General features: G+C 43.3%; 4 protein-coding genes across 5 annotated transcripts in view; 2 read left to right on the top strand and 2 right to left on the bottom strand.

The window, feature by feature from the left end:
• Positions 1 to 3,760: 3,760 nt before the first annotated feature.
• Positions 3,761 to 7,573, top strand: psme1 (proteasome activator subunit 1). Its single transcript, XM_085286543.1, has 11 exons — positions 3,761 to 3,998; positions 4,227 to 4,259; positions 4,348 to 4,410; positions 4,489 to 4,587; positions 5,288 to 5,345; positions 5,657 to 5,754; positions 5,876 to 5,944; positions 6,028 to 6,095; positions 6,522 to 6,576; positions 6,775 to 6,861; positions 7,336 to 7,573. Exons 1-11 carry the CDS (start codon positions 3,960 to 3,962, stop codon positions 7,414 to 7,416), a joined length of 750 nt encoding a protein of 249 aa, XP_085142669.1. The 5' UTR covers positions 3,761 to 3,959; the 3' UTR covers positions 7,417 to 7,573.
• Positions 6,254 to 10,551, bottom strand: fitm1 (fat storage inducing transmembrane protein 1). The gene is made up of 3 exons (XM_085286541.1): positions 10,274 to 10,551; positions 9,585 to 9,975; positions 6,254 to 8,433 (listed from the first exon to the last, which is right to left on the bottom strand). Exons 2-3 carry the CDS (start codon positions 9,869 to 9,871, stop codon positions 7,764 to 7,766), a joined length of 957 nt encoding a protein of 318 aa, XP_085142667.1. The 5' UTR covers positions 9,872 to 9,975; positions 10,274 to 10,551; the 3' UTR covers positions 6,254 to 7,763.
• Positions 10,552 to 11,073: 522 nt separating this feature from the next.
• The window catches only part of dcaf11 (ddb1 and cul4 associated factor 11), a 13,544-nt gene continuing 277 nt past the window's right edge, over positions 11,074 to 24,340 (bottom strand). The window contains exons 2-15 of the mRNA XM_085286538.1: positions 23,900 to 24,101; positions 22,695 to 22,822; positions 21,995 to 22,113; positions 21,813 to 21,877; positions 21,518 to 21,618; positions 20,784 to 20,930; positions 16,630 to 16,684; positions 16,182 to 16,250; positions 15,921 to 15,978; positions 14,591 to 14,776; positions 14,263 to 14,416; positions 13,479 to 13,631; positions 13,209 to 13,315; positions 11,074 to 12,234 (exon numbers count right to left, since the gene is read on the bottom strand). Of these exons, the coding sequence (XP_085142664.1) occupies positions 12,124 to 12,234; positions 13,209 to 13,315; positions 13,479 to 13,631; positions 14,263 to 14,416; positions 14,591 to 14,776; positions 15,921 to 15,978; positions 16,182 to 16,250; positions 16,630 to 16,684; positions 20,784 to 20,930; positions 21,518 to 21,618; positions 21,813 to 21,877; positions 21,995 to 22,113; positions 22,695 to 22,822; positions 23,900 to 24,087 (1,641 nt within the window). The 5' untranslated portion in view covers positions 24,088 to 24,101 and the 3' untranslated portion in view covers positions 11,074 to 12,123. The remainder of the gene's footprint in view (positions 12,235 to 13,208; positions 13,316 to 13,478; positions 13,632 to 14,262; positions 14,417 to 14,590; positions 14,777 to 15,920; positions 15,979 to 16,181; positions 16,251 to 16,629; positions 16,685 to 20,783; positions 20,931 to 21,517; positions 21,619 to 21,812; positions 21,878 to 21,994; positions 22,114 to 22,694; positions 22,823 to 23,899; positions 24,102 to 24,340) is intronic.
• zfhx2 (zinc finger homeobox 2) overlaps positions 23,948 to 24,340 on the top strand; it is a 21,914-nt gene continuing 21,521 nt past the window's right edge. Inside the window, exon 1 of one of the 2 annotated variants that reach the window (XM_085286534.1) lies at positions 23,948 to 24,205. The gene's annotated coding sequence lies outside the window, so the exon portion shown is untranslated. The remainder of the gene's footprint in view (positions 24,206 to 24,340) is intronic. The other variant, XM_085286535.1, reaches the window with a different exon arrangement.

The raw sequence follows: 24,340 nt of genomic DNA, 5'->3' as shown, positions 1-24,340 counted from the left end.
TCTAACATCTAACACACATAACTGAGAGGACGGGAATATGTCTTAGGGTCAATCTGAGCATTAAACTTGATTTAAGATTGATTTTTTTATAAATTATTTTTCAGATATTGCTCTGATTTTTAGGTTAGGTTAATGGGTGCAATGTCATGGTCCTGGGTCGTTGACCCAGCGTTTTGTGTTTTGTGATTATTTCCCTCTGTTCTAGTTATTCTGTGTCCTCCCCCCTTGTGTCCGGTTCGGGTTCTAGATTTCCTGTTTTGTTCTGAAAGTCTGTGTCTGTTGTCATTGTGTTCAGCTTGTGTCCTCCAGTCATCATGTGTATTCAGATCAGCTGTTCTTCCCTCCTGTGTGCGATTACCCGATTACCTTGTGTGTGTGTATATATAGTGGGTGTCGGTCTGTGTTCGTTGTCGGCTCGTCTGTGTTTCTTGGTATCCTGGTCCTTGGTCTGCGTCTCTCTGCTGCGCTCTCCATTTTGTAAGATTTCAGGTTTGCTCTTTAGTTTCTCCCAGTTTAGGTTTGTCATTACTCATGCTTCATTGCCTGTTTTTGCCACTGCCACCGTGTAAATAAACTTCACTCGTATCATCAGTTTGCTGCATTTTGGGTCCTCCTTTTCCTCCACTCCACACGGCTCACTCCGCCAGCTGTGACATGCAAAGATTTTTGCTTTTACAAAAACATAAAGAAGAGGAAAAAAGAAGAAAAGAAAATAAAATAAACTGAGTATTAAATATTACAATATATATAATAGTTATGGACAAAAAATTGATATATAGTACTATGCAAAAGTCTTGAGCCATTTCTTCATATGTTTCTTCATAAATACAGAATATATCAGAATATGAGACAAAAACAGAGTTTGTGCAATCTAACGAGCTTTAGTCAGCATTTGTAAGATCCACACAGCCTGAATTGGGGTGGGGTGGGCTGCTTTTAACCATGTAAAGAACTTTGTGCTACTTTTTTTTTTTTTTTTTGTATGAAAAGTGCTTTATAAATAAAGTTTGATTGATTGAATTCTATTTGACAGCTTTCTTCTGTAGTCTTCAGGAATAGTTGTCCAGGTGCTTTGAAGGACATCACTGTGATTAAATTTTTGTGTAATCTCAGCTTTTCCTCGTTCTTCCCCCTTCTTTAAGAAAGGCTTACTGATGTTGCTGTTCTGGGCCCCGGTCCGGATGAGCCTGGGCCCCCTTTCCCTGGCAGGTTGCGGAGTATGGGGGTTCCTACTGGGGTCAGCGGGGAAGCTGGCCCCAGGGAGGGGTCACTTGCCCCTCCCTTCCTTCCCTCCCCATCTCCAGCTGCCTCCCTCTTCCCGCTCCACCACAATCACCCACACATGCAGGGCCTTGGGGTAAAGGTGTGTCACCAGGGTGCAGGGGAGGCATCCCCCTCTGTCCCCTTCTGGCTTCTTGTGCCTCAATTTTATCTCACAGCTTAGACATTTACATTACTCACACTCTCATAACACATACATATAGCATCTTGGGGGTGGGCACGCTACACGGACTCCAAAAGACCATCAGGGTGTACACCTCACCCCTGGCGTTGTTGCCCACCTCTCAATTCTAAATACACGTAGACACTGAGTTTTAAATGCACCTTAGAACACACATGCATCAACACTACAATGAGCGGGTGGAGGGAGGTTTGGAGTCTTCTCACCCCCCCGTTCTCTGCGACCTGCTGGAGCGGGGGGGCTAGGAGGAGGAGTTGGCCGTCCAACTGGGGTCTGGAGTGTGGGGCCTCCCTGCTGCTGCGGAGTCGGGGCGGTCTGCTTCTCCCCACCGCAGGGAAAAGGGTAACACCACCTGGGTCTGGGTGCAGTTCCCCCCTCCAGGGGCAAGGGTACCTAGACCCGGTTTGTAGAGTACGCTTGGGGAGTGTGATCGTGTGTACAGCGTCTCTTTATGTCTGTCTCCACGTTGGTTGAGTGTGGAGTAAGTGCATATGAGAGCATGAGGGTGGGAATGGATGTTTGTATCTGTGTGTGCCTGTATGTCTGTGTCTATATGTCAGGTTGGGTATCAGACGCCACCTCTCTGGGGACATCTCAGGCCCTCCAAGGTATGGAGGCCTATCTCCCCCCATCACTCCCCCTGCCGGTGGCAGACGCCCTCAGACATCAGTGCGTTGGTGCGCCCGGGGATGGGCGTCCAGGTACACACCGGCTCACTCCTTGGTGGCCGCTTATCGGGGCCTGGAGCCTGGGGCTCGCTCGGGCCACTTTGGGGGTGGGGTGTCCTCGGCCTCTCGGCCTGGGGCTCGGTCACTCAGGCACAGCTGGCTGCCGGCGGAGCTCTCGGGCGCGTCACTGCAACTCCCCCTGGCTTCTGCTCCGCGGCTGCTGAGTGAGCCCTCATCTGGGACTCTCCTCAGCTCTTTCTGGGACAGTGGCGCGGCTGCCCCTCTGTTGGTCTTTCTTGGTCTCTTGTGTTCTGGGGGCCTCTGGATGTCTGGAGTTTTGATCTCCTCCATACCTGCTTCATGCCCTGGAGGACGGGGCTGTGGCTCCTCACACCCTCTAGCAGATCATTACATGAAGGAACCTTTTAAATACAAGCGCGCTCATGCTCACAGGTGTACACACGGGGACTCACACACACAAACTACACCCTTTTTGGCTCCTTCCTCAAAGCACACTGTGCGCTGTCGATATTACGTGCTGCACAATAATGTTTATTATTTTGTATTTACTGTTATATTCCCATAGATCATCGTGATGTTGTTTATTGTATTGCTCTCGTATTCTTCTGCTTGTTTTCTTTTTTCTTTTTCAACAGGTGATCCAGGTGATTGATATGTATTTTTTTTTGTCTGCTTATTTAGTTGGTTTTTGTTTTTTGCCCTTTATCCCCGTCCCTCTTCTCCGCTGTTTTTCCCCCTCTTCCTTTCTCCCCTTTCTTTTCCTCATTCAAGTCTGTCCCGTATCTTGCAAGTGAAAATAAAAAAATAAAATAAACAATAAAAGGTGAATCAAATGGACCATTACGGCAAGGCTGGGATGGTCCATTTGGTAAAGTAAATCCGTTGGGCATCTTTCCTCGCCTTTAGACAATAATTCTGATGGCAAAAGAACCAAACGGGACAGGCAATAGATGAATAAAAGGTCAGATGCGTCTCTCAGGTCCTGTGTCAGGTTTTTGATGTATTGTTTTTCCTGCTTCTAAGGACATGACTTTCAGATACTGTTCTTCTGCTGTAGACAGTTTTTAGGTCTATCTATTTTTAGGTTTATCATCCTGTTTTTGAGGATAGGTTCCTCAATTCTTTAAGGACATACTGCAAAATTCTCAGATAAATGTCAGGTTTTCAACTAATAGCTTTTTAGGAATCAACTTGTTAGTCCAAAAATATAATTTTATGCCTGTCAAATTTATATTTGGTATTTTTGCAGATTTAACGATGAGGGGGCGAAATATGTTTTTGTGATAGGCTGCTCGTACTAAAGTGCCTTAAGAATTGGTTTTTGAGGCTAAATTGTGAATGTTTAGACTCAACATTGGTTCATCCCTTGAGTTAGGTGACTTTTTTTTTTATTCTTGGATGAGGGTTAGCCCTTCGAAGACAAAGAAATAACTACTGCCACACAGAAACGCATTTCTCTGAGTGTTTTTTTTTTTTTGCTTGTAGACTTCCCCACTCTGTTCCCATCACAGCCCCATTTTCTGGGAAATGAGAAGTCGACTGCTCCTTATAAAATAAAGTCAAATAAAACTACACGGCCCACAATGCAACACGTCCATTCGCTATTATTGCAGGAAAGTACGGAACTGTCTAAAACACTCTTTACTTTCATTTTCGCTTTTTATGCTGAGTAACTGTGAGTATTTGTCCGTGTCGTGCACGGAATTGAATTACACAGAAAGAGAGCATATTCTTATTTCTAACCGCCTCCTGTGAAGTCAAAGCCTTTACTAAACTCTAATAAACAACTTCTGCTCTCCAAAGACGACATGGCTGCTGTGGATATTCGCCTCAAGTCGAAGAAACAGGTGAGTCCGCTAGCACAAAGTGTTATGTAGCAGCAAGCTAACTCTCCTTTCCCTTCACTTACATGGTTAGTGTGTCAGTGATGCTAGCAGGCGAGCTAGTGTCCACATAAGTGTTTGTTTTCATGGGGTTTGTCTACGGACAGCAGGGGTCACGGGAGGTGAGCAGCAGCAGGGGCTAAATAAAACGGTCATTTATAAGCAAGCCTAAAATCTGTGACTTTATTCTAGGTGGACGACTTCTGCCAAAAGCTCACCAAGGAGGTAACTCAAACGAAAATCCGAAATCTTTCCCAGCTCTGCTTCACAAGTTTGAATTGTTAATGTGGATTTTGTTACTTGGTTTTAACAGGCGGAGGTGCTGGTGTCAACATATTTCCCACAGAAGCTTGAAGAGCTGCAGGAGCTGCTGAAGGTATCCACCTGTGTGACTGTGGGCACATACCACTGGGCTCTTGATTCTCACATTGGGTGACTTGTGTTTGTGCGTCAGTCTTTCAGATGCAACGATCTGCCTTCTTTGAAGGCTCCACTCGACATCCCGATACCCGATCCGGCGAAAGAGGAGGCCAAGCGCAAGAAAAAAGAGCAGGTGGGGACTCCATCCCAGAAGACTGTTCTTTAAAACTGTGATATAAATCCAATAAAGGAGCATTCGGGGTGATTTATGAAGGACGGCTGTTTTTCCATTACCCAGATGTAATGGCTTTCATATCGAGGAGCCTCACATCTGTGTTTTATTTGTCTAACCTTTGAATTTCTTCATAGAGCCTCCTCTCAACTGGGGTCCTCGGCTCAGGGTTTATATTTAGTGTTTCATTATATAAAGACACAATGCTGAGTCCCCAGTTACCATGACAACCAATCACAGTGCAATTTCCAAGGGCTGTTTTACAAACTGGCAGCGAGCGGGTCTTTTATGTTACTTCAGTCGGCTGTGAATTTCAGATTTTTATAAACTGTACAAAGGCTGTGTGTCTTGAACTAATACTCATGCAGGGATTTAGAGGAGGGCAGAGAGCCGTGTAGCTAATGCCACTGGGTTTTTTTAACGAGGGTTAGGAGAATATTTGGGGTGGTTGCACAACTTTCGGGAGCTGCTGGAGTCTCCTTAGAATATCAAGGGGCACAGATTGCTGCAACTGGGTTACATGTCTTAAGCAAAGAAAAAGAATCCAACAGAGATCCCAAGGTTGAAAAGCCAGAAGAGAAAAAGGCGTGCAGCCTAGCTGTCTTGGAGATTAATCATCAGCAAAAACTCTGACCCGATGCCTTCTATTCTTATTTTACAGAAGGAGGCTAAGGAGGGGAAGAAAGACAAGGACAGTGATAAAGAGGATGAAGACGCAGGTAAATGGGGGGAAAATAGAAAGAAAGATGCATTCGTTTAGCAGTAACCGTATTCCTGTAAATAAGGACAATAAATACTGCAGGAAGAAAGGCTCCAAACCCATGTATGAAACACATCACTGCTTTTCTGGCTCCTTTGTAACAAACTGATGAGTCTACTGTGGCTCATGAGCTGATGATACAAAGTTTAAACACCGTTTACACACGGATTAGCTAACTGGAAGAAAGCAAGGGCATAAGGAACTTTTTCTATATTAGAAAAGCAAATCTGCAGCTCACTAAGTGAAGGAGTGCTATCCTCTGTCCTCCAGGCCCTCCATGTGGTCCCATCTGCACCAATGAGAAGGTGGAGAGCCTCCTGCCGAAGGTCAAAACTGAGATCCAGACACTGAAGGAGAAGCTCAACACGGTCAGTCTCAGAACTTTATGTGGAGAAAAATTTGTCGGGTTTTATGTGCAGAAAATATTAATGTGATAAAAAGTCTTGTATATTGTACTAGTGGGGTTTTTTCCTTTTATTTTCCTGGAAGGTGTCAATGTGGGTGCAACTCCAGATTCCTAAAATTGAGGATGGGAACAATTTCGGAGTGGCTGTCCAGGTTAGTAAACAATCGCATGTGGAGTCTATCTTTAGGGTGAAATTTATCCAGCTGCATTTTAAATCTTCCTTCGTGTCCACCAGGAGAAAGTGTTTGAGCTGCTGACCAACACACGCACCAAGATCGAAGGATTCCAGACTCAGATTTCAAAGTAAGAGCCTGCACTGACGTAGCCAGGAAAACAGACCTGACATTACTCCATCAAAAGTATTTGGCAGAGAAAACCACAAAACCTGCTGCGCTCAGTACCATAAGAATATCCACAATTACTGAGAAATCTATACATATAAACAGCAATTCAGGCTTTCAGAGGGTCTCATCCATCTTTATTTAGTGAAGTCAAACAGAAAAAAAGTCATATAGATATAAGCAGAATCAGAAAGGCTTCAATTCCACATTTAAAAGTGAGAAAATCTTAACAGAGATAATGAGAGGCAGTCTTCTGCTTTGTCTTTTTATTAAAAACCAGACTGATGTGTTGAATATGGCATTGGATGTGACATTTAGCGAAACGCTGGGGGCTATTTTAAAACAGGTGGGTGGTACTGTAACTCCTCTCTTCTCCTTGTTTTGGCAGGTATTACAACGAGAGGGGTGACGCTGTGGCCAAAGCCTCCAAGTCGCCCCACGTGGTCAGTGTCTCCCGCTGTGCATCCTAATAAGCATATTAATGTGTGAATGAGAAAAATGTGTGCCGGTGCGCTGAAAAAAAAAACTTATGAGGACATTCTCTCCCGCATAAATTAGTTGCTGTTGTGTCATGTGCTTATCATACTACACATTGTTTTGCTAATACGCTCGCTGTTTGTGGTGTGGGTTTTCTGCTGCAGGGAGACTACAGACAGCTGGTCCATGAGCTGGACCAATATCAATACTGCGAGCTCCGCCTTGTGGTCTTGGACATCCGCAATACATACGTAAGACACCCACTGCCTCTTGCTTACAGTTGGCCCTCTCTGACTGCGTGTATCCTGAATCTCATGAGCCACACTCCGTGTACCATCTGCTGTTTTCATGCTCTGTATTTTAAATTGAGCGGCTTGGGTGTAAAATATGCCTGTCGTGTCCACCGGCGGGAGCGGCAGCTTAAATGGAATCCATTCCTTCTTAATAGGAGGGTAATTAAACTAATTGCAGTGCTTGTGTTAAATTGATTGGCGCTCCGTCTCCCGTCCATTAATCAGCTCGTCTCTTTCCTTCGGCCATTGTCCTCCCGTGTTTGATGCCGCTAATGAACAAGGCGTTGCGGGCGATGATGAAAGGAGCTGTTTGACGTGATTACAGCTCCATATCTGGACGTCCCTCTCTTTTATGACTCCCTGTAAACTGTCTGTCTTCCCTATATCATCCTGCTTCTGCATCACACTCTGTGTCTTTATTTCTCTCTCCAGGCTGTGTTGTTTGACATCATTAACAAGAACTTTGACAAGATTAAGAGACCCAGAGGAGATGGGAAAGCGCTCATCTACTGAGGCAGACTCCAGGCTCGTTTTTTTTTTTTTTAATAAGCAACAACCAGTGTAGAATGACACTCTTCATCAAGTAATGATACACCTGCTCCCAGAAATCTTTTTCTAACTGTGCCTGCATTTTGGTTCAGATTACACAATAAAGCAGCAGTTTTTCTCACTTACTTTGTCTGAATGAGATTTCTAAGCTTCTTTTTGGACTAATTTTGACCTCTAAAGAAAGCAAACTATTAACGTGATGTCACATTTACAGCATGCAGTCTTAAAAGAGGGTTTGGAAGTTTGTTCCTGAGCTTTGAAGGACATTTCAGTGCCAAAATCTAACCATTTTCATTAAGGGTGCCACACTACTAAGGCTGTTTGTTGGTGTGCACCGTGGTAGAAACTCCCTCTCTGGGCAAACCAGGACAACCCCATCTCGATCCGAGTCTATACAATCCGTGATAGAGTCCTCTCCACCCCAGGTAGCCCAGAGCTCCACCCAGCTGCTGGGAGGGAAACTTTGGGAAGTATGCAAGCAAACACAGCAGCAGAAACATCCAAACAAGGAGGAGAAGAACACACAGGAGGAAGACGACTCTCAGCGGGGTTCCGGGTGACCTCTGCAGAGGCTTTTGTCGCTCCAAGTGATGACCAAAGACACACATTTCCTCAACAAGCAGCAGACAGCAGAAGCAGAGGATGAGGACGTCCTGGGAGACTTCGTAGCCTCGCCACAGCATGTGGGCTTTCAGGCAGGAGGCCTTGTTCTGGTCTTCATGCAGGAGCAGCAGAGGCTGTACTGGAGAGGCCGGGCTCTGGCCGTCCTGGCCTGGGGTCATGGGCTCGTAACAGGTCCCCGCTGCATCCTCCAGCAGGGTCAGGAGGCGCTGACAGCTCCACCAGAGCAAACCCGTGAGGCCTACTCGAGAGAGGTGGCGGAGGGAAAGAGAGGTGGAGTGACGGACTGAGAGGGAGAGAAGGATGATGAAAGCGCTCGTAAAGATGCAGGTCCAACCCCAAGTGGACCTCAGGAACTTCCTGTGAGAGCGTGATGAATAAGGATATCAGTACACACCATATATATGAGCAAAACACACGCAGTAATGAAATATGTGTAGAATTACTTTTTCCTCACAGTCACAGCAACAGGAGGATCCTGGGGAGGTTGAAAGTCAGTCGTTCATGCTCATATTCACAATTTGGGGCAGTTTAGATTTGCCAGTTACCCTGACATTTATGTCTTTGAATTGGCGGAGAAAGCCAGAGAAAGAACATCCAGACTCCACACAGAACACACAAAGACTTCAGGCAGCCAGCAGGTCAGATCCAGGAGCTTCTTGCTAACACAGTGCTCAGAAAGTAAATCTATTTTTGATATGCATAAAAATTCAAGCTTTACAGCAAAGCTGAGTCTTTTTAACTTTTTCAGTTCACTCAAACTTGCTTTGAGGTATCAAAGTTGATGAGCCGGTGGTTTCACTTAATTAGTTCCATGTAAGTGCACTGAACAGTCTGAGGAAGACTTTAATTCTGCTACTGCCTCATAGTTATCATCATACCTCAGAATGACATTATCATACAATATTTATGTGCTGCTTTTGTTTTTCAAAAGTGGTATATTAATATTGTATTGGTTTTTGGGTGGGGGTTTACTCAGTGTATGTGACAAATGAGTGGCAGCAAAGCATCCACAAAAATAAATGAGGAATAATTTAATATCATAACTGGATTTTAAAAATATGTGATGGATTATATGAACCTAAAACAGTGGGCCAAATGACATTATGATGATTGTAAATGCTGAACTGTATTGTTCCACAAGCTGACTCAGAATAAAGACTCAGTGAAAGTTTGCCATCAAAACAGATTAAGTAGGGCTGAAGCAGTAAAAGCCCAGCGAGCACTACAGTGAGCAAGGGTGCGCTGGGTTTTATTACCGAGTCAAGAGTTTATTAAAGGAGCAGTGTCTTTATCAAAGATATACAGTTTCCTTTAGCAATGACAGCAGTTACTACAGCTATTTCAGTCAATTATTTCCATCCAATTAAATCATGATAAATCATTGCTAAACTCTCCACAAACAGGTCCTCCACCTAATAGCCAATTCTGGCCCCTGTGCTTTATGTTTGATACCCCTGGTGTACGCAAAGCACTATAAGCAGTAATTCATTGTCTCCCGGAGTCCTCACCTGTACAGGTAGTGGTTGCTGTTTGCAAAGATGCTATACTTTGATACCCAGAAGCTGAGCACAGGCCCAAAGAGGACCAATCCAGACAGCAGCAGGTGGAAGTGTCTTCTGATCAGGCTGCTTCCTAAAACTCGGGCCAGAAAGTTTGTAACAAACTCCAGAACAGTGTTCAGGAGCCTCAAGATGGATCGTCCAGGCAGTATCAGCTCTGCAGCCATCCGGTGTAGTTTATCCAAACTGATCTCTGGTGTGAAGCCATTTGAGGAGTTTCCTGTCTTTAGATTCATGTTGTTCGACCCGCGTTCGTCCTCCCTCTCTGTGGAGTCTGCCTCGCTTGCTTTTGTCTGGGAAAAGGACACCCGTCCCACTCCAGGACCTTTCTATTCTATCACTGTCAGGCACGCGAGAGAACACATGGTTTACAAAAATACAACCCCCCCTCCATGTCCCCTTTACCCTCAAAACCCCTCCCCCGTAGGCAGAAAGAGGAGATGCAGTAATGCTTGCTGCTGTAATTGACCCCATTATTTTCACAGCAATGCTCAAACACAATTCAAAAGTAAACAAAATGAATCTTTAGTTCATGACAAAAATCCCAGTTCTTTTAAAATAGCTCTCGTGATGCTGCTCACTTATATTTGCATTTCCTGCATTGGGAAAAGTAATAATAATAGTAGTCTCATTCTGACCTTGGATCATTTAGCTCCTTTTCCAGTTCTCTCCTTCAGGACTCTCCAGTCTAAGAATGAGCTGTTGGAGCCAAAACTAATTTAAGTTATAAGCGGTTGCCAGCTTGCATTTGGCGCCATGGACAGCTGCATTTCTCACAGCACGTTCAGTCTGCTTTATTTCCAGGCTCAGTACTCAGGCTGGAGCTTCTTAAAGCCCCCCTTCAACCGTCTGAGTCAAATGGACTGCATTTAGTCTTTCCGTGGTACTCATGCTCACATAAAGCACACTGATGCCGTTTTCACAAGCCAGTGCAGACTAATGGCAGACGGACTGCTAACTTCCATGAGGTGGTGGATTTTTGGTTTCTCTCGTTAGTCTTCAAAGTTATTCAGAGAAAGCTTTCCAGTGTAGTAAATAATAAATGATGAGTGCAAACTTTTGAAATTCACTGTGATGATGCACTTTTCCAGCAGAGCTTTGGAGTCTTTTGTAAGAAGTCAGAACAGTAGGTGTAAATGAAACCAGGCACGCCAAAGTATGTTAGGTCTAATTTTAGGCCGGTAAGTGCACTGCTGACATTACAATGACCTTCAGACAACTTTGCTATGGCTCCTGTAGCAGCTAATTGTCAACTGTGTGCATATCTGGCAGCTGCAGTTAGCTCTATAAAACACACAGAGAAGCTCAATGACAAATGTTTAAAAATCCCATCCCGTGAGTCATGTGTGTTGTTTGAAGTGTCGTTCTAGTTTCTCCTGCAGCTCCCACACTTTTAAAGCCTGAAACATCTGATCAATGACCAACAGCCCCTTCGTGATACGTTTGAAGAAAGGTTTTTATTATAACTGCAAAGTCTGAGAGTGAAATATGAGCTTTGATATAAACACCTGAAAATTGCATATACAGATCATTTTGAAACCATGTGCGTGTTCCCCTTCCCCAAAGTGCTGACTTGAACACATTAATCACACACAATCAAATCTTTGAATCAAATCACAGGCTTACATTTAGCCAAAAATTACACTGAGTGCTGACCCTGGAACGAGAATATTGCTGTGTCTGAGGGACAGGGAGTTAACATTAGCCTTGAGGAAGCCTACAGAGGATTCAGAATAACAGCGAAAACTTTCAAACTCTTTCTGATGAGGCAGACCAGGTCGAATAATGACTGAAACTTCCTTGAGCCTGTCGAGTTTTGAATAAACTCAGGAAAGCTAACGCAATTATCAGCTTCATGAGTTTGCCAACTGGAAAAAAAATGTTTATGATTATATGTTGAGTCTGTAAAGGTAGATGTTCCCTAAAATAGGACACAGCCTGTGTTGTGTTATTCATAACAGCAGAGTCCAAACAGACTCAGGACACTGACGACAATCTAAATACACTCCCGGAACACACACGCGCACACACACACACACACACACACACACACACACACAAACAAATTAAAATTCTATACATTTTTACAAAATTATCATCATTACGTTCCCCTGCAACATCCAAAGTTGTTTTTTCCATATATATATATATATATATATATATATTGCTCGTTAAGTGCAGCTTCAGCGCATTTTGAGTAAAATGTCCCAGGCTGGATTGAAAAAGCTCTGGCCTCCTTATTCTGTGCAAGACATGAGGCAATAAACAAAAAAACAGGGGGGAAAAAAAACAGAAAAACAGCTGCAGGTGGCAACAGCCGTCCCGCCGTGTTCTGATCGGCACTGGACAGCACGAGGCTCAGGCGCCTTCCCAGTGAACTTTTCTCAGCCACGCTTTCATTTGAATCACTAATATCCCGCACTAACGTTAGCAGATACTCAAGTCTCTCCCAGGCCTTCTGAGCTCACTGCCTTCCTCTGTGCTAACATCACTTCCTCCAACAGCTCCCTTCCTCTCCTCCTCCTCCCCTTGCCGTGTCTCGCTCCTCGTCTAGGGGATGGGTTTGTCTGTGCTCCCACATTCGAACCGCTCCGTCCCACTGTAGAGAAAGGATGGAGATCAGAGGTTAAAAAATAATAACTGTGCCATCTAAGCCCCGTAGTTTAATGTTCTTAAGCTGGATGGACTCTTGTTATCACTTTTAAAACAGCTGCTGAGCCTGTCTGCTCTGTTAAATAATGGTGACGTGATTCATGCTTTATGCCAACAAAACAAGCGGCAGCTTTTAACCACAAATGGAAAAGAAGCAGCAATTTATGGTCTTGATATGCTACTACATCAATAGCGCATATGTGCTACACAGAGTTCTGCAGACCTACTTAGTGGCCGAGTCAAAATATGTAGGAAAACCTCCAATTTCTGCGCTTCTTATTTTGCTTTTTGGGATTTTTAATTCACTTTTTCCTCTGACGCGTTGCTCGGGGGCAAAGCTGTGTTTACTTTCTGCAGGACTGCACCCTTGCTGTAGCCTCTCTGCTGGTTGAACTCCCACAATCCTCCTCTCTGCACACCCAAAGAGCTACGCTTGGAAGCAGCACTGCACGACCATAAATCCAGCTTTGCTTGTGTGTGATTAGGTCCAGGCCTCAGCGGTGTAAAGTATAAACATAAAGTACTCTGCATCTCATGTCTGCTTCCTTCTTCTAGTCGAAACAGCTCAGTTCATTTGCACTGCTTTAATGTTGTTTTCCATTTTATCAAGTAGTGGTAGTAGTGAAATTGCTAAAAAGTCTAATTTAATGGAATATGTGAGGGGGAAAAACAGTGGTTTATTTCTGCAAATGGTCATTTTTCCCCCGTAATTACCAGAAAACGTATCAAATTGTCTCAGACTTTTCTAAATTATGCCTTATTCCATTAGTAGAGGAAACAGTGTCTGGGATTAACGCCACTCTATTAAATCGTTTTACAACTTCTGGAAAGGGCTTTCTTTTGGGTTTAATGTGATATTTATGATGACGAGCTTTCACACGCTGATTCCAGCAGGACACTTTCTGCATTAACCGCACTCACAGAGCTGCTGATGATGTTGTCCTCGTACGGGTGCCAACTGACATCTCTCACGCACGCGTCGTGGCCCACCAGTCTGGTTACCACCGTGCCGGTCAGCACATCGTAGACTGGACACACACACACACACACACACACACACACACACACACACACACACACACACACACACAGGGTTCAACTGATTTTCGATTCTTCAAATATTACTTTGTGCATCAGCTCACGCAGACTTTGTTGCCGTTTACACACTGACAGACACACACAGTCACTTACTGACGATTTTGCCCGTGGAACAGCCGGAGTAGATGAATCTCTGCCCAGTGCTGAACTCTGGTGAGAAACGGCAGCGTATCAGGGTGTGGAGGACGCCATGACCTCGGTAGGTCATTACTGAGGTGTCGCCTGTCAGCTTGTGTCTCTTAAGGGCTGCGAGGAGCAAGTAAACAAACACAAAACTGCTAAATAACAAAAAGATGCACAAGGATTTCTCCATTTTATAAATGTTTTTTTTTTACTGTTTATGCTCTTTCCTCACACTTGTCCTCAACTTTAATCCAAAAGACCATGTAGATTTATATCAAGCTTAGAAGAAACTGCACCCTGAACTAGATCGTTTCATTTTGTTTAGTTTTTTACCGCCTCTATCTCATTATCCAAACTCCTATCCTTCACCTCTCCTCCACTCCTTCCCTCCTCTTTGGCTTGTAATGGTAATCACTCTCCCTACGTGTGGCTTTAGAGTCTTCCTCACGTGTGTGTGCCTCAACAGCGTGTGTGTCGTGTTCCTCACGACACACACACACACACACACACACACACACACACACACACACACACACACACACACACACACACACACACACACACACACACACACACACACACACACACACACCTTCCCTGTTACTGCCTCCTCTCTCTCTTTTTTTAATATCATCATTTCATCTTTATCTCCTCCTCTGTGTGACCTCTCCTCCTCTCGTCCTCCAACTTCCCCTCTGACTCATTTACCACGAGTACCTCCCTTTCGCCCTTCTTCGGCCCCTCCCCTCCTCACCTCTCTGGGGAACCTGCTGCCAGCGGTAGTCCCAGTTTTGCTGGGTGACAGCCAGACGGGAAGCTGCCAGCCCCTCTTTGGGCGAGAACTTCCTGACATCCCACAGCTTGATGGACTGGTCCTTCGAGTTGCTGATCAGGTAGCGAGCGTCACCCTGGCACCGTGACAAAATGGAAAAAAAGAGACCGAGATCTGAGAGTTAGAACAATACATGTGATTGAATAAACATCCTGTACGATTAATGTTCTCATTTAAACCATTTCCAAGTAACTGGAAAACTTTTTACTGAGAGACCCCCCCTCACAGACACACACACACTCGCACCCACCTTGCTGTGGATGAAGGTGATGCCGTCTCGGTGGCCGGCCAGCTGTCCAACAGGCTGCGGTCTGTCCTCCCGCAGCGTCCGTCTGTCCCACACCTTGCACAGTGCGTCATCGCTGCCAGAGAACAGCAGCTGGGACGAGCTGTCGGCGAACGCCACCGCGTTCACGTCGTCCTCGTGGGCATCAATCTGATGAGGATGGCAGCAAAAGAAAGAGTCAGTGTTTACTGTATGGAGCGTGTGCACATGTGTGCAAGAATGTGCTATTTACAAGTGGGCTATTTACATGTTGTTGTGAAAAGTGTGTGTGTGTGCGCACTTATGCATGTCTGTGCCTATGCAGAAGTAATGAAAGGAGCATTTTTCTTCAAGGCTGCTGCGCACTGAAACTCAGACTTTTCAGTACATAAGCCTCAAAGGCTGTGCTACAAACAGGCTTTATACACACGGCATGGTTGTGAGTCTCCAAATGCAAAGATGTAGCTGTTAGTAATTACAGCAGTACAAGTGTTTGTTAGTTTTGTCCTTTATATGTGCAAGGAGACGAAATAAATCGCTAGATAAAAGGATGTGTCACAAATGAAAGGATAACTCAACATGAAGCATGGTGATGAGCGGTTCTAGCAGAACAACTGAACTGCTTTCTTTCATAAGACATTTCATTATTTACCGTTTTAATGATGTGGAGGCCATCTCTAACAGGTTACTATGAAGGCCACAGCGTGTGATTCACATCATTTTATAATCACTAAACCCATTCAGTCTCATTGTGAGACACAGATCAGCCTCAACAGCTTTCTATTGATTTGCAGAAATCCTTCCCTCCAATGGGGAAAAACACTAACCGGAACCACAGCAGCAAAATGCCCCGACTTCAGTTTCCCATCACTGCACTGAATCGTGGAAAGTCTAGTGCTGCACATGAGGAAGTGACAGTGAAAGTACAAACAACTAATAAAAAGTTGAGAGATAAAAGCACAGAAACACACCACAACACTGAGGTAATTAGGAGGGACAGACAGAGAAACGGCGGACGACAGAGACGAAGCAGATGGTCGAGGTCGAATGCTGACTTCTGCGCACGGGGCGGTTATGGGAGGAGGGAGGGCGGTAGGTTTAACCCCCACCGTCCCACTGTGTGGCGGAGCTGGACTCTTCGCTGCTATATTAGACTACAGGATGGTGTAAAACTTTATGTAGTTTCTGCTCCGCTGCATCTGGCTAACCTTGACCGAAGGATGAAGCGCAAATCAGACAGACGTGACGCTGAAACGGGCACGGCCAAGGCGACGCGCGAGCAAAAAGACATAAATGCACACAAAGACACACTAACCTTCAACATTCGTTTATTCTGCTCAAGATCAAAAACGTAAAGGCAGCCGTCGTTTGCTCTGAAATGAGAGAGAAGAGAGGCTGAGAAAAGAATAAAACAACTCCCCTAAATTGAGGCTCTAATAAACATATTTCGAATATACCGCCAACAAATGGAAGAAAAGCAGAGTTGTGCTTGAATTCAAATTTCATAAAGAGCCTTCAGTACTCATTTCAACCCTGTCAGTCACTGCCTTGAAACATAAAAGCAAATTGTACTCACCCTCCCAGGATCTCTTTGCCATCTGTGGACGCAGCCAGCGAGAACACACAGAACCTCCTCTCATCTGGACTACAAAGCACAACAGCGCACACACACACAGGTTGGACACTGCAGTAAGAGCACAATTGCTGATTTACAACCACACTCTATCTACTTTATTTATTTTTTTGGTGTGGGATAACATAAAGGCTTTATGAAACCAAGCATCACCTTTTAAACAATGTTTTTGTTAGGAGAGCTGTGAGTTTAATGGCAGTGCTTTGTTGAATTAATGATCTATTTTTAACAAAAGGAGCGCACACAGAGCGAGAGGATGGATGTTGGGGTGACAAGTTCTGACAGCATCATTCATCCAGGTGGTAATGAAGGGAGAGGAGGGCCTGCTGGTAAGGAATGATAGATTACCTGCTCCGTAATGTTATAAGTTACTATGAGGGGAAACACTAACTTGAGGTCCAGGGCGGTGTGGTTTTCACTGTCTCCATCTATACTGCACATATGAACTGTGGGGGAGGAACAGAGAGAGACACGTATGACTAAAACATCGCAGCTAAAAACGTGTTTGATATGCTGCTTAAAAACAAAACAAAAACTCCTGGAAGCTGTGGCCAATGTAAAAGCACTTTCAATATGAAAGAAATCACTTCCTGATTCATTTATTCACTTCTTCGCATTTCTCACAAGTGATGGTGTTAAAGGCTCTACTTTCATTGTTCTATTGTAGAAATGTTTAGACACTACATTGTAGTTAGGGCTGAATATCGTCACGGATTTCTAGAATCGAGTCGATCCACGATTCGATTCAATTCAATTCAAATCGATTTGAATCTGGGAAATTTTGCCTCAGACAGTCAGAAATATTATAATTCAGATCAGGACATTTACATATTTTTGTATCTATAAAAAGGAAGCTGACACTTTCCAGACTTTATCAAAGGTGTGAGCATCACAGCAGATGCCTTTGTGTCAAAGGAGCTGAAGATAAAACAGAAAAACATGAAGGTGATTTTTCCTGGCCTGGGATTTTATAAAAATATTCTGCAGTACATCAAAAACGAAAGAAAACCATTAATCAACATATGAACATTACCTCTGAAGTTACAGGGGTTTTATTAGAGACACGGCTAAGCGTTTTGCATTTTGTATAATTTTAAAAAGTTCAAAAATTTGTTCAGAAGCCTATTGAACGGCAGAAATTAGGTTTTCTTTTCGGAAGTAAAAGGAGAAAAAAAACATCGGCCGACAGCGCTGTAAACAACGGTAGTCTTGTGCGTAACAAGCAAGCAAATAATGCAGAAAACAGATTTCAGGGATAGACGGGAAACTGTTCTTGAACACTGAGAAAGAGAGAGAGAGAGAGAGAGAGCTGTGCATGAAGTGTGATTTTATTGTGGTAGAAGCAAAACAGTGAAAGTAAGAGGGAGTCCATGACGATGTTTATGTGAAGCGTAGTTTGGATATTCTTTTGCTGCTGGTTTGGTCAATATTGTTTGGAGAGAGATGAAACTAACAGCTTTAGAATCAGCGCAAAATGGGCGTAAAAACAAAGCGCGGACCCGCCGAAACATCAGAATCAGCGAGCTGTCGGCTTTCAGCCCCGGCTGTGTCCCTGCCGTCGGGTGAGAAAGGCGACATCTCACTGATTCTGATCCGTGGGTCTGCGCTTTGTGTTTACGTCTTTGTGCAGAAGCCGTGTTCCTGCTCTCATTTACTCTTTTAAATGTTTGGTGGTTGTCAAAATTTTGTGATGTCTCACCTGAGATTCTGGAATTTTGGGCAAAATACATTTATATTAAAAAAATCGATTCAGGATTTTAATGAATCGATATCACGTTGTCCAAGCCAGAATCAATTTTAATCGATGAATCGATTATTAAAACCCACCCCTAATTGTAGTTGCATTAGGGCTGCCACGATTAGTCGACTAGTCACGATTATGTCGACTATCGTCGACGATTTTGATATCGACTATCAAAATCATCGACGACTGATTTAGTAGTCAACGCGTCGTTTGAAGCTTTGTAAGATCACAAAAGACGCAGGAATAAGTAGAATTTAAGAGTGTAATAACAGACTGAAACAGAAGATGGCAGCACTGCATGTACAAGGATGCCAGCTGCCGTTAAACCCCGAAGAAGAAGAAGAAGTAGCTGTATCCCAGAATTCATAGCACAGCCCAGCTCAGTTTCCAACAATGGCGGCAGCTAGTTAGTTTAAATATTACTCTTGTTATTCTTTCTGGGTCACAAAATAAACGTTTAACATATTTTCAGGCGAGAATGTAGCTGTGTAAACCTCAAATATCTGCTCAGTTTATCAAGACACCACATTTTCAAAAACGTCTGTTACCCACTAGCTCGATAGCTAGCCGAGGGCAAGGCTCACTAGAGCCCGTGAGAACACCAAATCGTTTTCAAATCCACCGGGGTCTTTTGCTACTCAGGTTAAACATGATATATAAGTCACTTAGATAACTTAAAAATGTTATTGTTTGGCTTTTTTTGTATTTTATTTGTTCCTAAGTAAATCGGTTTGGCTGAAATTAAAGTTATAGTTTTTACACAGCTGAATAAACGTCAAGCAGACAGCTGATTATCAGAAGTGTGAGATGCTGGAGAATAAACTCCGGTGTCCTGTTATATTTTAGATAGCAAGGAGTTTATTAAAATTCACCGAAACAATCTGCAAATTTCATTAAAATTTAATAAACTATCATCTTGTCTTTATTATTAGTTTGCACAGACCTTAAACACTAGCTGTAAGCTAATGATAGTTATATAAGAGCAGATGCATGCTGGTGCAATAAGCTGTACATCCAATGAATGCATGATCTGATTAGTCGATTAAACGCAAAAATAATTGGTGACTAGTCGACTATCAAAATAATCGTTTGTGGCAGCCCTATTAGATATACCTTACTAGAACTGGGTTGGATCCCATCTTTCCTTCAAAAATGACTCAATTCTTTGTGGCATACACTCAACAAGATACTGGAAACATTCCTCAGAAGCTTTGGTCTATCTCGATATGACAGCATCACACAGTTGCTGCGGATTTGTCACAAATCCCAAAGGTGCTTCATCATATTGAGATCTGGTAACTGTAGAGGCCATTTTGAACACAATGAACTCATTGTGATGTTAAAGAAACCAGTTTGACATTATTGAATCTTCGTGACGTGGCATGTTATCCTGCTGGAAGAAGACCAAAGTGTAGCAAGACAATATTCCACACACCATTACAGCAGCACCAGCAGCTTGAACCAATGATACTAACCCTGCCGTACAAATGTGATGGCAGAAAGTGAAACTCCTCATTAAGACATTTTCCAATCTTGTACTGTCCAAATTTGGTAAGTCTGTGTTTCCTGTTCTTAGCTGACAGCACTGACGCAGTAGGGTCTTCTGCTGTTGTAGCCCATCTGCTTCAAGGTTTAACATGTTGTGCATTCAGCGATGATCTTCTGCACACCTTGTTTGTAATGAGTGGTTATTTGAATCACGGTCTGGTCACTCTTCTCTGAGATCAACAAGGTATCTTCACCCAGAGAACCACTGCTCATTTTCAGTTTCTCAGACCATGTTCTGTAAACCCTGTGTGGGAAAATCCCAGCTGATCAGCCGTTTCTGAAACACTCAGACAAGCCTGCGTGACACCAACAACTATGCCACGTTCACTCACTGAAATTATCTTTCTTCCCCATTTGCGTTAATGAGCAGCTGAACAGGCATAGCTTATGAAGTGGTGGGTGAATGTATTTTGACACACCAATACAATAAGCAGCTGTGTATACAGCAAAGCTAAGTGTTATTTACTCTTATTTAGTACCTTAAAATACTTTCTTTTCTGAACATTTTTAAAAATAAATGTAATATAATTTCTTCTTTAAAGCCACAAAAACAACCTGTGGTCTAACAAATCAGATTCTGAAAGTCTTTCTGGATATCAACGACACAAAGGAGAGGGATCATCTGCCTTGGCAGTTCAAAAAGCAACATCTTTGATGGTAATACTGGATAACTTACACATCTGTGAAGGCACCATTAATGCTTAACAGTAAGGGTTTGGAAAAATATATGCTGCTATGTAGCCATGGGCTTTTCAGCAAAGACCTTGCTGATTTCAGCGAATCAATATTAAACCACATTCTGCACACATCTATAATATAATATAAACATCTGCCGCATTAGGAAGGGAAAAATATGACAGTTCTGTACTGAACAAGAATATAAAACAATACTTTTTCAAAATGATTAGCTTTATAGTTCTAAAAAGTTCCCTCTGTTGTTTAAAAAATAAGAAAGAAACAAAAACCTGCACCTGTCCCAGCCTAATATTCAGATTTTTTGTGTCTGCTCTGTCTAATGGTACAAATATCCTTTTATGTGTTTGATTTACAGTTCACGAACAGTCCCAGATTTTTTTATTTATTTTTTTTAGGAAAAGTGGATTTATAATCCCAACTAAAAAAAAAAAAAAAGAAAAGAGCCAATCTTGAAGATTTATAGGTTTGCTGAATCTTTACAGAATTAGTTTTTCTAATGATGGCAAACTGTTTTCCTCATTTCATCACGTAAAATTTTACTAGTCCCATAGCCTTACTGTAGTCAGACCAACTGGAGTAGAGCACGTGGTGTGCATCGGGGGTGAAGCAGACATCCAGCACGCTCCAGCCCACGTCACGGGCCTTCACCGTTCGCCACAGGTGAAAACGCCCCCTACTGGTGTCGTACAAGCGGATGTTCTGGTCTGTAGCAAGAAAAAAAACAAAACTAAACAAAATACAAAGACTCGCATTTGTTTTTGTTTGGGGTTTTTTTACAGGTCCCTCAGAGGTTGTTTGTTTTTTAATTTATTCCTTGGGTACAAACAGAGTGATTTATTTCACTTTCTCCATTTTGTCTGTAAGACTAATCAGTTTGAACTAACATAAGGACTCATTTACACGTGTATGTCACCAGCCTCTGGTTTGTTGTTCAGGGCTTGCTGCTGATCACTAACACAGACATAATACAAGAAGAATAGTCGTGACAGTTAGGCAAGCGTAGGTGAGACGTGGTGAGACATGTTGTCCTCCGCTTGTTTAGTTTGCTTACAAAACAGTAACTTCATTCATTAATCATTAAATCAGGAAATAGGAACTGATGATGCGCTTGATATTTGTTTTTTTAGAACATGAGAAAAGTCCAATAATACTCCCCTCCGCCTGAACACAGTCTGTACACAACACAGCATGATTTGGTGATCCACGCAGCAGCTTTAAACAAACACTCAGAATAAAAATCAGACCTGATTCAGCCCCTCTCGATCCTCAAGTTGGACATCGTGCTATTTACCTTGGCAGGCGGAGAGGAACATGTTGCCATCCTCGCTGTACACTCCACAGAAGGCTTTCTGCTGGTATGTATCCTTGTGGGACACATAGTTTGGCAGGAAACTGCAGAAGAACACTGGGGTCACAATTTTAATATTTCGTCTTCTTCATGTCCAATGCATTGTATATTTTCACAGCAATTGTGCAGCTATCCCTCTGCTCCAACAGAGCACAATGGTCCAATCAAGGCTTTAATCACGCTAAACTAATTGCTATTTAATTCTAATTTAGATTTTAAATACTCCAAAGTTACTTACTGCGTACGGATACGACTGCACTCTCCGTGGGAAAAACTGGAGCCTCTACATCTGCCTTTTTCTCTCTGCACACAAAAACATTTATTTGCAGTTTCATAACTTCATTGAACTCTATAAACAAAACTAATACGACTGCTCTGCCGCAATTATTTTCCATTTAGATTTTATTTCTGGGGTCTGACCTCTGCTAGCATGTGGGTGAAACTGCGATAGCCTTTCAAGGAAGAGGAGGCGGTGGCCAGCAGGATCTGAGTGCGGATCTCACTCCGGTCCACTTCGTGTGTGTCAGGTTGGGTGTCCACTAAAGACAGAACACAAAGAACAAGCCTCAGTAGGAGCTCACATTCAACAACAAGCTCTCAGAACTTCAGGCATGCTCTGATTAGCCGTCCTACATATTTGAGAGAACAATCCATGGAAATATTTGACAGCTGAAACATTGTTTTATGTTTGATCCATCACTGATTGACAGACGATGAACAGACATGCAACGAGAGCAAAAGATGAAACACACAAAAGGAAGAAGAAACAGTATTTAGGCCTCACTAGTTCTAGAAAACAAAAAAACTGAATTGAGGTTTCCATAAATAACATTTTTGGGATGGCAGTGAAAACAAGACAATAACATTACTGTAACACGATTATGTCTCTAAATGAAACCTTACTGACATTCATTCACTGCTTCACTACTTGGAAAGAGAAGACATCATCCTAACGTAATTACGTGTATTTCTGCACTGCAGTGGCTGCACTCTAAATAGATCTGTTAGCTTTCCATATTATGTGATCATTGTAACGATGTATTTAAGGGTATAAATGAAGAGTAAACCAACAAAGTAAAAAAACTGCTTATTTTCCTGCCCTGTGTCAGTGGGAGGTTACCTGGTGGATTATAGCGGTCACCCAGCCGTCCATCCCAGGCTCCATCGCTGTCTTCATCAGAGTCAGAATATGACTGGACCAGCTGCAGCCCTGTGGCTCCACTGCCATGGACCAGTCTTACCTGACCCCTGCACATGCAAGCAACCAGTCAATTAATCAGTTATGATTAATCCAATTATCTATTGCCCTAGTGCAAAGATGTACCTAGAAAATAAAAAAGACTTGACAGGTGGAAACCAAAGCTAAATGGTCCAGCTGTACAACATGTAGCAATGACAACATTTAAACGCTAAAGAAGTGAGAAATGTCAAATGTTTTTTCTTGCAGATCTCGGTTCCCTCTGGTCACGAGAGCAGGCCCTGCCAATGTCACGGTTCACTAAAGAAACTATTACAGAGGGATATACAAAAAAATTCCAAGCTTATCCAAACTGAAATGGGAAAACCTTAACCCCCACTTAGCTTTGCAGCGCTGGAATGTGATGTGACGTTTCAATTATTTGCTCTTTGGCAGCGAGATAGAATACTGCATGCATTACTTCTATTTGCCTCTAAATGTCATTTAATAAGTGCCCGATACGCTCACCACACACAAGTCATTTTCTCTGCAGCAACTACACACATATGTGACAAAGACTTCTGTCCTAGTTCTGAGTTCAAGAAATTAGAAAGTAATGAACTAATGCTACAAATCCCCGGGGCAGTCCAAAAACATGTAGTCCTCACCACGAAATGCCTCTGGGCAGTAATTTTGAAGAATTATCCAATTTAATTTCAGTTGTCAGCAGGACGTATAAACTGCACACACAGAATCACCAGCCACGTGTTAATAAAAAGCTTTCTTCCCTCACCCCCAACAAGTTTTTCTTCTATCAACATTTTGGCTGTTGCAGAACTCTCCCACAGATTTAATTGTGGAATGCTTTGAGTGTCATCGTCTTTAATAACGATTACGTCTCTCGGCTAGAAAGAGGAGCGCTTGCTTAAGACTGCTGCCTCCATGACTCAGACAAGTGGTGGATCGATGGTATGACTTGCTACTAGAAGGACTTTGACTTTATTGCACTTGTGTTTTTATGTATTAATTGCTCATTTTTACTTCTGCTAGTTATGGCCCACTTTCACCAAAACAACTCCATAGTACCTCTGCTACAAACCTAGGCCCTCCGTGGTATCAGTTTGAGCGTTTTTAACTGTGAAATTCACCTTCTCAGTAAGTAAGCCAGCACTTCTGCTAAGTCAACGTCCTCCTCTGATGAAGACTGCCTGTCCGTCCTGCGGCCTCGGCTGCTGCTGCCGCCCTGGTTTGATTCTGTCGCTTCAGACTGCTCTCCTGGGTTGCCACTGGAAGAGCCCCTTCCACCAGACATCCCAGAACTGGACTGTGAGCCCATAGACTGAAGATGGCCTACCAGAGAGAATAACGAGACGTGTAACAACAATTTCAGGGTTACCTGACAACGTCACGTGATCCCAGACACCTTGGAGAGGGACGAGAAGCACAGCAGCTAGGTAATAATGTTTCCTGGATACGGCGTAAGCCCTATAACAGCTAAAGTTACTGGCGCAAACCTCTCCACTCCTTCAATACAAACTAACCATCCGTGTATTGCACATTAGCTCGTCGTGTTTAAAATGCTTGGGGAA

The sequence above is a fragment of the Mchenga conophoros genome, linkage group LG9, assembly GCF_057382185.1.
Source record: "Mchenga conophoros isolate Kocher_MC1m ecotype Shallow Benthic linkage group LG9, M_conophoros_male_GT1.1, whole genome shotgun sequence".
Taxonomy (NCBI): Eukaryota; Metazoa; Chordata; class Actinopteri; order Cichliformes; family Cichlidae; genus Mchenga; species Mchenga conophoros.
Note: the sequence above shows the minus strand (reverse complement) of the source record. Positions and strands in the feature narration are given on the sequence as shown.